The 19,038-nt window shown below is 37.1% G+C and overlaps 1 protein-coding gene across 6 annotated transcripts in view; it reads right to left on the reverse strand.

Moving 5' to 3' along the window:
- LOC306877371 (fibroblast growth factor 14) overlaps positions 1-19,038 on the reverse strand; it is a 165,916-nt gene that overhangs the window by 61,416 nt on the left and 85,462 nt on the right. Inside the window, exon 1 of one of the 6 annotated variants that reach the window (XM_079429100.1) lies at positions 4,510-5,820. The exons of the other annotated variants lie outside the window; for them this stretch is intronic. Coding sequence (XP_079285226.1) covers positions 4,510-4,702 — 193 coding nt within the window. The 5' untranslated portion in view covers positions 4,703-5,820. Of the gene's footprint in view, positions 1-4,509; positions 5,821-19,038 lie in introns of those variants that run through there. 6 annotated transcript variants of the gene reach the window in all.

The raw sequence follows: 19,038 nt of genomic DNA on the forward strand, positions 1-19,038 counted from the left end.
ACTGTTTGATATTTAGATTTTTTTGTACATGCAATGGAAGTCAATAGGCTTCAAAGTTATGTCATTCTTCAAAATACCTTTTTTGTGATCAACAGAAGAATGAAGTTCATTCCGATTTAAAACGACATGACAGAAAATGTTGACTATCGCTTATAATCTTATATTATATTAACTTTACCAACTGCTTTGCCACACTGAGTGTAAAGAATCAAGCATTGTGACATCTGAAAATTCTCTAAATATTTTTTTTAAAGATGACGGATGCTCATAACATTCAACCTGATAAAAAGTTGCAGGTGCATGGTTTTTTGTGTGGGGTGGAGAGAGAGACAGAAGGAGACAGACAGGTTGAGGTAGCTATCATCAGACAGACACGGATGGGGGGGGGGGGGGGGGGGGGGCATGTCTCACTGCACACAGCACCAGCTGCAGACTTAACCACATGTGATTGACCCACTATAGATTTTCAGGAACAGGAGAAGGGCTTTTCCAGCTTTCGTAAGCACACTCATAATGTTCACAGTCACAGGACTGAGAAAGTGCTGCTATTACATTACATATTGGAACTACTAGTTTTATTCATAATCTCTTTTACAAAAATTTATCATATTTTATGAGAAAGATATCACAAGAAATAAGGTGTGTTTGTGTATATATATATATATATATATATATATATATATATGCTATATAAGGTGTATGAGTGTGTGTATTGTGTGTGTGTGTGTGTGTGTATGTATATATATAGTACATATAGACATAAATATAAATATATGCATGTAGACACACACACACACTATACCTCTCACCTCTGTAAATAACAATGAATATCACTTCGCATATCACTACGTGGTGGAACGTGGCAGAAGTCAAACGTGCAAAACCGAAAAGTAATTTACTCATTATAGGCGAATTGACATCAAGCTCAGTAATTTACACAGTCAAGAACAAGCATCACCTTACACTCAAGACTAAAGGAGAAGCTATGCACTTTCAGTCAGAACTAATTGAGTGTATGCAAGATTCATCAGACTTTTTAATGAGACTTAGCATAGGGAGAGATTAAAAGCTAGTCTCCACTGGTGGTCTTCCATTCCAATGAGCATTCTAATTGGACGCAAAACACAATGTCCAAACAGCGTGTTGAACCATGTCTTGCCGGGAAGAATCTCTGTCATATTTATCACTTATCCGGATAATAAGCATCAGCGCACTGAACTTTCACAGTGGATAAATGCAGAAGCACAAAATGACAATAAATACCACAAAACAATCTAATTTTGTTGCACTTAATTGATAAAGATGGCTAAATGATTTCTGCACCCTTCCTGGCTCGCTACATGCTTTTAGCGAGACTTGAATACAAGGTTAGAATTATACGTTTTGCTATATAAGAACCTTCCACCTACTAAATTTATAAATTGAGTTTGCAGCAGGGCATTTTAGTGAGCAATCACTTCATTTTTTCATGGCCATGAGACATAAAATGTCCTGTGGAGTAAAAAGGGTAAAAATTGCTACATGGCAGCACTCTGAGATGCAATCAAACAGATAACCTCTCTGTTTTGAACAAAGAGATTTTAAATAAATGAAAGATGCACTTGTTTTTACCGGCTTGATGGAGACCTTTCATGTCTGGAAATGTTTTTCAGATTTGTTTTCTGAGGTCATGGACATTAACAAACAACTCAACCTCCTCCTTTTATGAGAATTGTGCCATTCAGACATGGACGGCTCAAAATGGAATATAAATATAGCATCTGTCATCAATTTCAATATCTGACCTATAGGAAAACTTATTCAACCTTTATTCTGAGATACCTATATCCCAGCCTAAAGTCATTTGCAGTTTTACAACTGTTGTTTGCCAGATTGTACAATATCACCCCAAAAAAAGCTAAAAGCTAAAACAGACTGTGCATCATCAACTGTCAGACTGTATAATGTACATTTTAGCAAAGACTTTGGTCACAGCTGACAGCATCGACTGGGCATTTAAAGTTAACAGTCTGTGTCCATTTTGACATCTTAAATTGAAATGGCACTGTACCTTAACCAAAGCAAGACCTTGTGTAGAAAAATCTTTGCTTGAAAATATTAAGACATTCATGTTCTCTGACACACACATATATTATCATCTGCTGTTACTAGATCCTTCATTTAATTTTGCCCCATGAGCCAAGAATGATCCCTAAAATTTGTCTCTGAAGACACAATCATGACAAAAAAAAAGTAAAGCGAGTTAACTTGGGTCTACCACTAGTGTTATTTACACATTTACAGAACTCTAATCAGCACCATAATCTTGAATCAATGCAACATGACGCATATCTCTGTAACGATCTGGTTACACCAATGCCTTGTCAATAATAGCATTCTGCTTGAGAGTCTAGAAAGTCAAATAAATCAATATGAAACAGTATATAAGGACTGTTCCTTGTTTAATGCTTTTAGATGGTGTGCTGGGCAAATTATAAAACACAGGCTTGAGGTCCACACTAGCACCATTATTATCATCATCGCTCATTTTGCCAGAGATTTGACGAACTGAAAATTCACTTGAGCAAGTTTTTTTTTTTTTTTAACTACTGTCTTCTCTGATTTCTTTTACTACACTGCCACAAGGCAAATGTCTCAGTTCATCGTCTGTACATGCTTTTCCATACTCAGGGGAATATTCCTATTGTCTGCATGTCACGACCTAAAAGTCTGAGTTAAAATGGAGACGAATGTAGCATCTCACTGCCTTGCATGATGGGAGGCTATGCTCGAAGGCTATGCTCAAAGTGTTCTTCCTGTGACCACTACTAAATTACCACCACTAAACTAACAATTATTTCTCCCGAGCACACACATGTGAAAGAACCTATGAGGGTGGGCAGGCTAACGCTCAGCTTCACAGAGCCCCTGGTGAGCCCTCAAGGCTGTGAAAATGCTCACTGAAGATTTTGTAAATCTAGCTGCAATAGGAAATTAATGAGGTGAATCCCAGGGGGTGCTCCGTCAAAAGTAACTCACAGGCAACAACGCAACAGGCAACAGGACTCAAAAGAGGCCGTCCAACGAGCTGTGAGCACTGGTAGTCATCTTAAACAGCAAATACTTAAAGACAACAATGTTTTCAGTTCACTATGTGTAATTATAAATAGTGGCGATGTAGGTAAGCTTGATTTACAAGCCTTATAACAAGCTGCTTTCCGAAAAAAGTTAGCACTTGGAGTGTGAGGGGAGGCCATGAGCTGTTCGCCATCTGTAATAAGATGGCCGTCACAGGTGAACGTTAGCTGAGACGTTGCAGGGCTAATTCATCACTCTCAGTTTCTCCTGGCAACAGCTACATCTTTTACTCACTACTTATTTGTGCAAGATTCCCCTCTGGACATCTCTGACAGGTACCATTATATACAGTATTCCAAATCGCCACCTCTATTATGATTTTTTCAGACTGTAGCTCATCTATTTGTATTTTTTTGTTGTTTTTTAAAACAATAATTTCTGCTTGCAGGCCAAAAATGCACACACAACGTATATTTTCTGATTCTAAAAAAATGAATATATAACACTTGTGATTATACATTAACATATTAACTATATGACTGTCCTGAGGTGACTGTCAATTTATAAGATTGTTCGTCCCCATGAAAAAAGGTGATTGATTGTTTGTCGTCTTATCATTTTCTGATATTCTATAAAGCCACCTTGCATACTATCAAATTAAAAAATTATATAAATGTGATATATGAAAGCAAAATGAATTATCGTTGTTCTAGAAATACTTACATTTAGAATAATACATTTTTAAGTCACATCATAATTAAATTTTTCATCTGAACAGGTCTTCATTACTGTTTGAGGTGACAGAAAGACACCTTATTTTTTATTTTAATCTTACCTAAACTGAATATTTGGCATTTCTATTAAGATAAGCTGTCATTGGATGTTGTTTACTGATGATGTGATAGCATTTTTTTTTTCCTGCAACACGTTGGGCACCTGCTGCTTTACTTGCATTCATGAAAGTGCCAATAATTCAACATCAACACCTCCCAAGGGTATAGCAAAGATAGAGAGGCTGCCAAATCTCAGAATATTTCAAACAATGCGTATATATTTAGTTTGAATCAAAACAATATCCAGCTCTGATATACAGTATGTGGCCTTCAAAAACGGAGGAGAATTGTTTTGAGAATTATTTTGAAAGTATGACATATAGATTTAAGCTGAATAGGTAGTCTTACTACATATTTATCAATTTGCGTTAAACAAAAACAATAACAAAAAAAGACAGATTTGCAGACTGATGGAAATAAAAACAGTCTGTCAAAGAAATCTATCAAGACACATCACAAGTCTATACAACCCCTATCAGCTATTCTCGTCAAGATAAACAGCACTTCCATGCCGTGAGTCCCTTGTTGTCAGAGCTGAATGTGAAAATGAAATGTGGGCGTATATTATCTCAAGACATTAAACACAGCATAGACTTCTTATGTACTGAACTTCCCACACCTTGTCGTCGTAGTCTGCGTTTCCTGAGGCCGAAGATTCGCACTTTGGAGAAGATGTCGACCAGGTTCCCATTGCAAAGCCCTTTATTCTTATTGGGGCTTTTTCTCCTTCTGTTGGTGGATGGTCGGTCTATATGCTGCTCCCGTGCCTGTCTCTTCTGGCGGATCAAACCGCTGGCAATCGCCGCTGCCATGTCTCAAAAACAGGGCTGTTGAACTCCTTACACACAAAGCACAGACAACAACAACAAACCGCCCGATCTGTCTCAATTATTGTCCCATTTTTGCGACTGTTTGTGTGCTCTGCCCTCTGAAATGCACGGATGATGATCAAAGATATCCACACATCACGACGGGCGAAATAAGACACTGAATTAGCATAATTAATACAAAGGTGAAGTGTTACTCAACTGTCCTTATTTCACATGTTGTCCGATTTTCACTTCGAAGTCAGGCGGCTCGCAGGTTACTTTTCATTCTGATTTCACAACGCTTTTCGGAAAATGATTATCACATGAGTTGCCCGGTTCCTCCAAAATACAGAACGTGAAAATATATTCACGGCACGCCTGAGAGTCTCTCTGATCCGTGACTTTCCTTCGTTTATCTCTGACCCGGACCTGGTGAAATTCAGCACCCTGGGCAGCGACGTCCACTCCCGGAATCAGAGCAAACCAAGCGCTTTTGGTTCTGAGCTGTCAAGCGGAGAAACACGACCACCTTCGACTCCCAGGTGGAGCCCTGCGACTACACATATTCATATGTCTCACATATTTACCAAGTTTAGCAGATATCCACACCGGATCCGTTCAAACGTCCACTCATCTTGAGAATAACCGACGGCGTAACGACGGTGAGTTGAGGTAAGTTTGAACGAAGATGTTTATTGTTGATAAGGGACGATCACTCCCCATTCAGTCTCATGTTCTAGGTCGCGTGGTTTTTCATTAACGATGTGCGTTTTTTCCTTTTCTAAAGCAGCTTGTCGTCTGAGAGAGAGATGTAACGTTAAGCAACACCGAGCAGCTCCGGTGGGGATGGCGTCTACCCGGTGAGACAGGAACGAACAAATAAACTCAAATAAAAAAGTCTTTCCCCGAAGCGGGAGTACACAAATGTGCAGCATAAGTGCTAACCAGGAAAGAAAACGTATTCAAGAAATGCTCCTCTTCATCCTCCAGCTCGAGCTCATTCAGCGCCTCCAGCCGTTTGGAGCAAGAGGCGCACGCGCTTCCCGCCTCAGCCTCATAGATCAACGGCATCAACAAGTCTTAACGACCACGCGCTTCCCGCCTCAGCCTCACAGATCATCAACAAGTCTTAACGACAAACTCCTCCTTTGCCATCGTTTCACAGACGAGAATAACCCACCCTTATGTCTGTATATATTTGTATTTTCTGTGCTGATGACAACATTTATATATTTCAAAATAGGATTTATCTAATAGAATTTGTCTAATAGCCTAATGTTTTTTATATATTATAAATAGATTTAGATGCCAATATTTATAATCATTCTGAATCCAAACAACAGAATTAAGATGCAGAAAATATGTATTTTTCACTTATTTTGTGTGTATCAAGCACACGCTTTATGAGACACCTGTTTATGCAAATCTCAAGAAATTAATTTCACAGGACCCCACGAGTGCAAAATGAAGCAGGCCTACATCACACCTCTGAGGTGCTACTGAGGCCCCCAGTGTTTTAGGCAAACACACCTATGTAACGCATTGTATGGATGAGTGCCTGTTTTTGCAATAGGCCTACATTTATCTGTCGCCTGTTTCTTTAATCATATGGTAATAAGTGTTGCGATAAGGGCTGGGGTGCCAATTTAATATCATGCCCCAATAACACAGTATTTTCTCATTTAGATTAATATCACCAGAGAAACACAATCACTGAGGAGGAATAAAAAAAGAGAAAAACTCAAGAGGGCCATCTGCTGTTTGTCCCTGCAATGAAATATTCAGTCTTTCATCCCCCTGCTGTTTTTCAACCCCTTCCACCCAAATAGACTGGCGATGCAACTCTGGAGTGGTATTCCCAGACCAGACACTGCTTGAGCAAATTAAAGAGAAAATACGAAAGTATATGGAACATGCAATTAAATCTAATAGTGTAGCCTAGACACTGCATGCATAGAGTTTCACAAAATACATTTTGTATTAAAATGCAAAAAATAACATTATTAGCATACATGAATAAATCATATGAGCACTGATATACTAGACTGCTAAATTAATGAAAGGTTAAGCTGTCGTGAAGCAGCCACTGCAGTTTGCGCAGCTTCCAGCAGCGGACACTGTCAGCTTAACTATGACTCCATTTATTTACAATAGCACAGACAAGATCACTAGCTTTCATGCATAAGCCATTAACATCAAGACATCGGTACTTCATTCGCATTATATTCAAACATGTAGCCTATGAATCAAAAGGACTTTTTGAATGTGCACTATATAGTCTGCAATAATTGCCTTATTAATTAAAGTTATGAAAGCTGCTAGAAAAGGCAAAAGAAAATTACAAGCAGTAAAATATTACAGCTTAAACAGAGGCATTACAGTCTGACAACATGACTTTGTTTACAGAAGGAGAACAAAAAAAATATAATAATAATAAATCGGTAATGAACGAGTCTGCGGTACAAACTACCAAAAAAAAAAAAAGACAGAAAGAACATGCCTGTGGCATATTTTGAGTTCCTATCTGCTGAGTCTCAATACTGAAATTAATACAAAATTGGTTCTTTTCCCTTTCCCTTTACAATTTTCGTCTTCAGTGTATGGCAGGAAACTTTACACTTCAAAAGCATTTACTCACAATAAAAGGTAGCGTTCAGATGACAAATGGACTACACTGTAAAAACCCATGACAAAGAGATAGACCAAATAGGGAACAGGCATTTAAATTTTGACTCGACTTGCACACACAAGTGATTACTATATTTCTTAAAACACACACACACACACAATTGCATTGTCATGAATATATGAGTGTGCACATACCTACATGTTTTCTCCTTCTGAAGGTATGAGACTCCATAGCAAACCCATTGCAGCTTCAGCAAAGGTAACAGCGCATTTCCCTGCCTGGCTGTCAATGGCACGGCCCCATTTATAGGGTCTATACTCACAGATAACATTATTAGTAAGATCTGCCCCAAACAATTGCTGTTCAGCCAGCTGATCTCCTGTGAGGTTTCAGAGATGAATTTTTCAAAAACAGTGTTCCACTTTGAACTTTTCATAATGATGATGAGCTGAGATGAACTGTTTTGCTCAAGTTTACCTAGAGTTTAATGTGGAGGCGCCCATGCGAACAGCACGGCTCAAAGATCATAAGAGAACAGATGTGAAATTCAGTAGAAGCACTTTTGATGTAGAACTAATTAACTGCTACAGAAATGTGAGCCAACTCCAACCTCCCACACTGTCCTCCACCTGGTCTTTTATGAACATTAGCTGACAAGATGAATGAAACATGGTCATTCTAGTAAATGCCATACAGTACAATGCATGCAAAATCAAAGAGAAAGGAGAGCTAGCCTTTTTTTTAAAAAACATGAGATGACTGCAACTTCTGTTTTATACAAATGCAATTCTCTGAAGCTGTCCACATATCAAAGAGAAAGAGATGGATGAGATTGCATTGGCAGGGAATAAGTACACATTCACCAAAGCCCAGTAGAGCAATGAGAAAATGAGAACTACATCTTCCTTCAAGAAATGTCACAGCAGACAGAGACACCAAATAAACAAGTTGATTGTTTGTATCACTATGGAAGGCTTTAGGGCCGTCTGGCTTTTATTAGCTGTCGTGATGACAGCAGTTGTAAATTGGACTTAACGTCATACGCACTGAGACGAGAGGAAAACAGGAGATTTAGCGCTTTGTTTAAATCAAATTGTTTCACACTGTTCGGGTGGGAGAAAGAGCTTAATTTAATAGAGGAGATAGTAATGATTTTTGGTTAGTGTTGAAATCGGGGTTTAATCGGCTTGGTGAAATGTCACCATTCTGAGAAGCCGAAGACACTGAGGAAGACGTTGAATGTGGCAGTGAATGTAGTGTTTGGCAGAGAAATCTCACCATGCCATACTGTAATTGCGTTAGCTAATAAAGCAGACTAGAACAAATCACAGGATTAAAAGGAAAATGAGAAATGAGTGTTCTGCTTAAATGGCAGAGAATAACTTTCTCATATCGAGGGAATTATTGGATAAAACATCAAAAGAGAGACATTTGAAGAAAACAATCTCGTGCTCTAATTTTCCTGATAGTTTTTTTCTCCTGCTATAAATAAAGAAAAAATTATAGACAGCAATTCTGAGTCTCATAAACAACGCTAAAGCAATATTATTGTAATTCTGGTGATATTTTGTCTAAAAAAACATATGTATTTCCTGAATGACATTACTATATTTCTCATACTATTTTGTATGCAATATGTTTACTGTGCACAGTTTGAATGTTCTGTTTGCATGGAATTACCTACTACATTTGGCAAAATATGCAGTACACAAGCAGAGGACACTGCATGGGATTTTATATCCCACAATGCAGTGCTCTCAACAACTTCAACTTCCACTCCAATGTGATTAACAAACCAGAAGTAATATCATGATTTTAATATCTTTATTCTTGGGTCATTATTTAATAAGACTGCAAGAAGTGAAGACATGTTTACACAAAGCATTAAAAACACAAAATAACCATATTTTCTTTCCAAGATGCTAATTGGATATGACCTGCAAAATTAAACACACCACAAAGGGAAATCATGTGTTACCAAAGTTTTATACTACTTTTTAAACATTTATTTTCTGCATACTGTTTCCACATTTTTTTATCTGTGCATATTTGTCTATAAAATTGTATGCGGTATACACAGCAAAATAAGATCTAAAAAATAAATCTAATCTGGCTGTATTGCAAAGAATACATCAAACCTCATTCTCTCACTTTAAGTAAAATTCAACAACTGATTTGCATAGCCTGTATGTGCAAGCCAGTGTTATTCTGTGTTATGAAAAACAGATAAAGTGACTAGTCTCCAAATCAAGCTAAAAGCCAATGTGAGACGAGCACCTGTGTTAAATCAAATTGCAGATTAATGAGATGAGAACAAAGGGATCTAGCAAATCAATACAAGTCTGTTTGAGCTTGAGGGTTTTGCCATTAAGCCTGACATTTAAATATTAACAACAGATCTCATTACAGAGGTGAGAATGTCAAACGTATCCTAATATAGTAAAATGAGCAAGGATGCTTCCCTGTAAACAACCATACATACAACTACAGTCATTTTATCATGGGCCAAAAAAATAAATAAACAAACATACATATATATATATATATATATATATATACACACATATACACATATACACATATACACATATATATATATATATATATATATATATATATATATATATATATATATATATATATATATATATATATACACACATATACATATATATATATATATATATATATATATGTATGTATTTTTTTCTACACACAGATAAAATTAGAATACCTTATTTTATATTACATGTTATTATTGATTAATTTAGCAAATATTGGTGCTCATATGGGTTAGGGATTTTGCTACAGCCCTGGCAATGTCCCAGAATATCCAAAGAGTTTTACAGAGCCAAGCACCACACACATTTTACTCAGAAAATGTACAAATCTAGCCTTTTTATTACTGGCACACGGTACCAGCCTCAGTATGTGTGAACACTGGGAATTCTGTCTTACGTGAAAACCTTGACACCGTCGGATGTGTAAAGTGGCATTGTGATTTCCTCAAGTAATTTTCAGTTGTGATTTCTCACTGAGCAGAGAGAAGTGGGGAATTCTGAGAGTGGTAAAAGGTTTCATGACATTACCAAAATTGTGGGGGCTTTTTTGTACTGAAAATGTCATTGGTTTATAGACTCCACTGACATGTGCTCATCACTGACCCCTGAACAGTGTTAGCAGAGTGAATTTCTCATAACACTGTGAGAGAGTTTAGTCTAAATGACAGAGAAGAACACAACGCATCACACACCATTACTCCCACTAGGGGATGGGAAATGCCAGGATGAGCTCCAAAGAGATGGATATAGACAGAGCTGCTCCCTGAACAACAGTTAAAAATTCTGCTCACATCTCTGCCTGTCCTTTGATCCAGTTTTAAGTATGCAACATTCAAAAGTGTCTTGTCAGCAGTGGATAAGAAAAAAAAAGCTCATCCAAGAAAGCCTGGGCAGACACTGTGAATTTAAATGAGTTGATTCTCAGCCTGGAAAGCCCTCTTTTTTCTGGTCTGTGAGAGAGAGGAGGGAAGGACTCTGCAAAGTAATCTCCCCGTGGAAACCCAAGGGACCTCCGAGCACACAAAATGGGCCAAAAGCGTATAGCCTTGAGAAACCCCTGGAATGATAATTATGTTCAGTTCAGTTGAAGTTAAAGCACTACTATAAAGTAGGGGTGGGACAATACATTGATGCATCGTGAATCGAGAAATGATTCAGCATCGATTCTGAGACTTTCCGAATGCATAGCGATTCCTCTGGAATCAATTCTGAGCTTAGTTTTGAATAGCAGATGGCGCTGCATGCTTTAGAAACAGCCGTACTCTGCTTGTTTCCAAATCCGTACACACACTTGAACCTAAAATAATCATTCATAAAATTCGAAAAGGTTGAAGTGAATTACAAGGATGTTCACAGTGGGCTGTGTTTACATTAATTTTGCGTAATAAATGCATTCTGAACCAAGGTGAAATTACAGGTTCAGCCGAACACACAAGCGCTCTTCTCCATGAGCATTTGAGTGTGCGGATAAAAACTAGATTAAATCGCCATCTGCTATTAAAATCTAAGCTCAGAATCGATTCCTGAGGAATTGCGATGCATTCTGAAAATCTCAGAATCGATCCAGAATCGATGCATCATCCCAGCCCTACTATAAAGACCTTCACACTATCTAAAATGCACTCATTTCAGTTTTAGGGAAAATCGGGGTCCAGTGCCCATTGACTGCATGCTACTAAACCATTCGACTGCAGTCACCTTATCTGAGATCAGTGTTTCATACGCAGCATTATTTTTGCAGCAGGGAGCTGCTAATTATATGCATATAAATAATAAATGATACAGACAGCACAGAATATAATGATAATAAGTGAGTCAGATGTTGATTAATCAGCTCTGAATGATTATTAAGGTTTTATACTGTTTCTTAACTGCTCTTTAAAAGACTCAGCTCATAAGAAACATTTGCTCATGAATAAGCCTACACTGATCACATAGTTTGTTTTTGATTCACAAAAAGAACTCGATCATAAGAGTCATTTGTTCATGAATTGGACTGCTAGTGAGGTATTTTTCACTTAAAAAAGGACATAATAGTAAGTTGTTTCACTGTAAACCAGATCAAGAGAGTAAACTGGACAATTGCTTGCACTGTATGTTGACTGATCTTCAACGAGCCCAAAAGAGCGCATGTTACACCTCTCTTCATCTCCTTGCACTGGCTACCAGTGGCAGCTCGCATCAAGTTCAAGACACTGATGCTTGCATACAGAACTACCACAGGCTCAGCACCTTCCTACTTCCACTCACTTTTACAAACCTACATCCCCTCCAGAAGTCTGAGATCTGCTAGTGAGCGACGCCTTGTGGTACCATCACAGAGAGGCTCAAAATCACTCTCCAGAACATTCTCGTTCACCATTCCTGGCTGGTGGAATAATCTTCCCACCCCTATCCGGAACGCCGGATCCCTGTCAATCTTCAAGCAACAGCTGAAAACTCATCTCTTTCGGCAGTACTTGACTTCATCCTAAACTCAAAAAAAAAAAAAAAAACTTTCCCTCTATCTTTCTCTCCCCTTACTAGCTTGTACTTATTTGAACAATGACTGAGACTTGGTGTTACGAGCACTTCCTCTGTCTGATTGCCTCTTCAAGATGAATCGCTTTTTGTATTCCCCAATTGTAAGTCGCTTTGGATAAAAGCGTCTGCCAAATGACTAAATGTAAATGTAAATGTAAATGTTTCTTACTAAAAAAAAAAAAAGATGAATAATAAGAATCATTTGCTTATGAATTGGACAACATTTAAACCAGATCTTAAGAGTCATTTACATTGCTCACGCTGTATGTTTTTAATTAAAAAGAAAAATTAATCATAAAAAAGATGGATTATTTGTTTTGTGAATTAGACTAAACTGCTCATGCTGTATGTTTTTAAATCACAAAAAGAGACCAATTGCACAGTATGTTGTGTTTGAGCACAAAAGATGTTTGTTTTACAATTATTTCACTGTACATGCACTGAAGATTCAGTGGTGGAGGAATGACTCATTGTGAAACGCGGTTCAGGAAACACTGACTGACATTCAGGGCCGCTGCTGGCCAAATAGGTGCCCTAAGCAGGATTGTATTGTTGTGACCCCTCCCTCAAATATTATGGGATAATATTATTTTAAAAAACTACTATAGAGGTCAAAATAGAACTTAAATAAAATGTAAAAGTACATAAATAAATAAATTGTATTTACAAATTACAATTGTAACCCTAGACAATTACCTATGGCTATTATTTTATTAATACAGTTGTCTGGTTTATTTTATAGTCTCAAGCATTCAGAAATCACGCAAAAGAAAATGAAGCAGTTTTACTACGATAAAACCATGGTTTATTTTTGTAAGGGTTGTGATGTCCACATGGTTTTTGTTGAAGAAATTATAAAGGCTGTGTCATCTATAGCAAAAAGGTGGCCAAAAATGAAAGATTAAGTGGATCTTTGAATTAAATCTTTGGTCAATAGCCTATTAAACAAGGATTTGATCGTCCTGTAAGTATAACAGCAACAATGACCAGGCCTTTGGCTCCCTATGCAGTTCATTGTAATAACATGTACATAAATTGTTTATTTTGTATTAGCCTACATTATGTATTTTAACAGTGTTATTTGATGAAACCATATAATTATTAATTAACCAATCATTATTGCCTCTTTATTTTTATATAATGCATTTTAAGTAATTGAAGGCTATTGTTGGCTTAGGTCTGTTTTTAGAACCACAAAAATTATTATCTTAATACGTCTTGGTAAATTATTATTTGAAGTAACAAAACCAAGGTTAATTTGCGGTTACCATGGCTACAAGAGCCATGATTTTTGGTTTTATTGGTGTTAAAACCATGGCTAATTTTCGTAAGGGAACATGGAAACTCAGAGAGAATATTAGATGCGCTGGTGGTGAAATTATTTCTGACATTAAAACATATTAACGTCAACAGCCAAAAAAGTTTCACAGGATTATGAAGTGATGCACAGGCTTCGTTTTTTTTTCTTCTTTCTTTTCTCGGCGCCAGATTGCTGATGTCTTTTCACAGGCATAGTTGTCCATCTAGTATGATCATTTGCATTCAGCCGCAAATACGAGGTGTGAGCAGTTGCGGGAATGGCGCGTCAATTGTTTTTTTTGAGCAACTGGGATGGTGCCCCCCTGGGTATTGGTGCCCTATGCAAACTGCATACTCTGCGGTGGTACTGCTGACATTAACTGTCATAATATGTTGAACCACTATTTCCCCATCATTTTCTCTGATAAACGGCAAAGGCAGTCATCTAAAACTGAAGCCAAAGGGTAAAATGTAGCCTACCTATAGACTGCAGTATCACACTGTAAAAAAAAAAAAAAATTGAGCCAACTTAAAATTTTAAGGCAACCAGCTTCAGCAGATTTTTGAGTTTTCTCAATTAATTAGAAAACTCAAAAATCTGCTGAAGCTGGTTGCCTTAAAATTTTAAGTTGGCTCAACTTTTTTTTTTTTTTTACAGTGCACGTGAGCTATTCAAACAAGATGACAGACTTTCAGAAAGGCTGTGAGAAAGTGAGAATGCCCTGAAGGAGAAGTTGGCACATAGGAAACATCCCTTCACTATATTGTCCGCAGTGTATTTGCTCCCACACACCACATGCTGTGGCCGGTTCCCTGCGCTGGCCTGAACCAAATAACATCAAGTAAGAACACACCCACATAAAATCCTAACAAAAGCCTGCGGGACACCCACACAAACCCCTAAATACAAAACACACACACATTATTTAAAATGACAAATCTGTAAACTTGAGAAAGAGAGACAGCGACAGAATAAGCTGGAGGGAGAGAGACACATCACTGCTCCCTACAATTCATGAGATAAATGGGATTTATATTAGGTACATCCATTGAATGCTAATACCAACCAAGCTGCTTAGTCTAATGCCCATCCCTAATCTGAACCTTTTTCTCTGGACTGCCTGTTTCAGCAGTTACATGGAAAATCCCTGTTGGTCAACTTAATATATAGTGCAGGGTTTTTTTTCCCCACTTGAGTTTGTTCGCTTCATAATGGATGATTTTAGGATTTGTTCCCTTGGCTTAAATGGAATGCATAATGAATGCACACACTGACAACATACATTTGTTAAAGTGATTTCCATTTTGAATGACAGGGGCAGATTATAATGTGTTAGAAACACATGGCAGTTGAGTCAATATTCTTTTGAGGAAGGTTTATGAATCTCTCGTGAACAGCCTTAAAACGGGCCTTGTTCCATTTGTCAGTTTGTCGCTAAGTAGAGAAGCACAGAGGTGACTCAAAGCACGTACACACACAGGCCTTATCAGAGCTGAAATCTTTTCAACTGATCTGCTGAACCTGCTTAAAAATTAATACCGCCTCAAATAAATCACTGTGTTGTAATTTTATACCTAAGCGATATTCATTTAAAATGAGCAAAACCACAGATCAATAGGAACTGTACCTTTGTTGCCCACTTATATATCACTTTCCTTGAAAACTGATCTGGAATGCCTAACAATGAGAAATCTTAAGCTATGTCAACAAAAACCTTGTGCAGGCTGTGAGTCAGGTTAATGTTAAAGCAGTAGTTTTTGAGTCAGAAAGAGAACAGTGAACAACATTTCTCCTTTTGCATTCCACAAAATAAAGTCATGTGGTTTTGGAACAACATAATTGTGGGAAAAAATTACAGAATTGCAGTAACATATAAATCCAGGGACCCCAACTCTGACTCTCAACAAACCTAGAGACCCCAAATATTAAAAGCTAGATTTGATCAGTAACACTTTCAAAATTCCACTAAAAAAAAAAAAAGTTAATAGTTAGAAATGTCAAAAGAAAATACTGTAGCACGTTACAAAAAGGTTTAACTTGTTAACATTAGTTAACCTGAATGAACACTGAACAATACCTCTACAGCATTTATTACTCTTAACTTATATCAACATTTGCTAACAAATGTTTGTGAACATGAACAAACAATGAACAATTACATTTTTATTACTTAACATTAACAAATATAAATAAATTCTGTAAAATATATATTGTCCAGTGTGAGTTCTAATAAAGCATTAATTACTTTTTGTCAAGTGTTACTGAAAGATCTGTTTTATATCTCTTTTCCATAGGCCCCTGCAGAACCTTCAGGGACCACTGATTGAACATTGAATGAATGAATGAATATAAGTGATTTAACATTAGCAAGTGAGTGACATAAGATAGAAAAGCTATATGCCACATGTTGATCACTGACACTTCCTTAATCCTGCTCCACAGAAACTATGCTAATGTTTCATAATCCTATAGTATTCACACTACACCATTTATACAATACACTCATTTATCTTGACCTCAACCAAGTAAGGAGATTCAATGCTTTTGCCTCCCTGCAGAAGAACCTTAAGTCCTGCAGAGCCTTGAACAACTGCTGACCAGCTGCTAAAAACCAAGGTCAGCTGCAGAAAACACAAAGACAAAGACCAGCCCTGGACCCTTCTCATCAGCCAGGAAAACAGATTAGCTGTCTAGCGTCTGGCCTACAGCAGGCAGAAGTGCACATAATACTGTTAGTGATCGTCGCACAGGTGTGAACTGAGATACATACACCGTAAACACTTCCACAGTTAGCATCTCTAGAAAGCGTGTGACAAACCCGGCACACTCTGCTCAACACACTGCTTGTTTACAGTGTGTGTACAACCAGAGCAAACACAAACCAACCATTATGCACCCATGATAAACTCTCTCTGACATATTTACAGCAAACAGATTCTCCCTTGAAGGAAAACACACATTTAAATGTCATTCCCGGAACAGACACAGTGCAACACTGGATATCTGAAACAGCTCTCAGATCCATATCACACAACCCTCAGAGAGAAAGAGAGAATAGCTATGAAAGGATTGTTTATTTGATACTCATGTCATTATATAAAATAAGTAAAACTTAAACCTCTCAACTTTTTTTTTTTTTTCTTTGAATCAGCAGTGGACTTGTTAGGGCAGAGATATTGCAACAGGGTAAGTACTGTACATTAAAATGAAGGTTCACCCAAAAATGAGAATGTTCATCTTTTACTCACCTTTATGTTCCTTTAAACCCATATAACTTTCCGTCTTCTATAGTATAGAAAAGGAGTAATTCTGTGAACTGCGCTTGTGCTATGTGCTCTTTCCATATATGATGAATGGAATAGAATGCACGGTAACACTTTACTTAAAGCCTTTATGTTTAATGCATTATAAACGTTGTTTTAGTACATTAATTACGCCTTTTAATGCACATTATTTTGCATTGTACAATTTCCTGAATAACTGCAACCACAGTTAATACATTATAACACTTTAAAAAATTAACTGTTACACTACGCATTTTAAATTTGGTTATAATTATTTACGACAAGATATAATGTACTACAATGTACATTATGAATAATTATAATGCATTATATACTTTTATAGCCCTTTATATAATGCATTATACATTAAGGCTTTAAGTAAATTGTTGCACTTTTCCAGCTTAAAGCCCCATCAAAGTGATCCATATGACCTCTGCACTATTCCAAGTCTTCTGAAATCATACAAAAGACCATCGCAAGTGGAGACAGACCAGTCTGATTTGCGAACAAATCATTCTGATTTGCGAAAGAATAAACCGTTTCATAGTAAACATTCCTTCACAAATCAGACATCATTGCTTGTTTCCTCATGAGCTCTCATGCACATACCAAGTGCACACTTATCTAAATTTTAAGTGAATAATGACTTTTATTTTTTATTTTGATCTATTGCTCTCACAAAGTCAGCATACAGAAGTCATTTTAGAGCCTGGTCCTCATTCACTTGCGATATATTGAAAAGAGCAGCCAAAATCTTCAAATATTCAGGTAAGTCATATAGGTTTGGGTAAACATGACAATAAACAAATAATAAATGTTTGTATGAACTGTCCCTTGAAGTGTGCTGCAAATGACAATACTTGTATAATGATAATAATCAAAATGATAATACTTGTATACACACAGTCTAAAAAAATTAAATAAAAGGAACCTCTGAGAGCATACACAATACCAATTCTTGAGCAATGATACAAATTATATAAAGGGTCTATAATGATCTATAGTTCTTACAGTTAGATCAATTAAATCACAAAGTGCTGAAATCCACTTATTGAGTTTCATATAGGAATAGCAGTTACTAACATTTGTAAAGCAATACGGAAAAGGTATGATACTAGAAAACACATTTAGTTGAAAAGTCCTTGATGGAAAATTGGAAACAGAAAAAAATTCAATAGCTTTCACAGCACTCAGATGTGAACAGTAAATGCTTGAAAATGTTTGTTTTTGGTGGTGATGAATGTTTGTTTTATGCTATGCTGTTATAAAACCACAAGAGGGAGGTCAAGAGCGCAGCAGAGACCAGCTCAGTGATATCAGTGAGAAATCAGACACAAACTGCAAAATGTGGCTAAACAATCCCTCATGACAGCCATTATCCGTTATGTCACACTGTAATGACTCTTTCAGCCTTTTAGCTGAATCACGAATACAATACAAGTGACAACAGTCACCATAATATCCCAAACAATTGTAGACGCTTAACAGAGACTCCATGATGAGGCCATCATAGTTTTAGCAGTTTGTCAACTTATCTAGAAATGCTCTTTCTCAGGTATTGATCTAACAGATGTGTTGCAAATACATTATTTGCCTGAAAATGAGTATACTAATGAACAACAAAGGCAAACAAAGTAGATAGAGAAAAAAAAAATCCTGCCAGGCCTTTATATACACATTTAAGACAGCAAAGATGCCCTCAAGTGGTCAGATGGGGCTACTTCAAGATTTAAACCGAAAGGGGGAGGGGGGGGGGGGGGGGGGGGGGATATCACTACAGAGACTGCAAACAGTTCCTCGCTGATTTAATCATAGCACGTAAAACACAGCACTGACCCGTGAAAGACAGTTTAAACACACATGCTCATTTCAAACAAACAAAAGAGACATCAGGTTAGGTATTCATGCATATTAAATGCCATCAAATGCAACACACCCTGGCACTTTTAGGAACAGGAAACATCTGGTAAGGAGCTGGATGACATGTTTCCTGTGAACTGCTGCAGGCGCCATTTCTCACATTCAGAACCATTAGGTAACAA

The sequence above is a fragment of the Barbus barbus genome (assembly GCF_936440315.1).
Source record: "Barbus barbus genome assembly, chromosome: 11".
NCBI classification, from domain to species: Eukaryota; Metazoa; Chordata; class Actinopteri; order Cypriniformes; family Cyprinidae; genus Barbus; species Barbus barbus.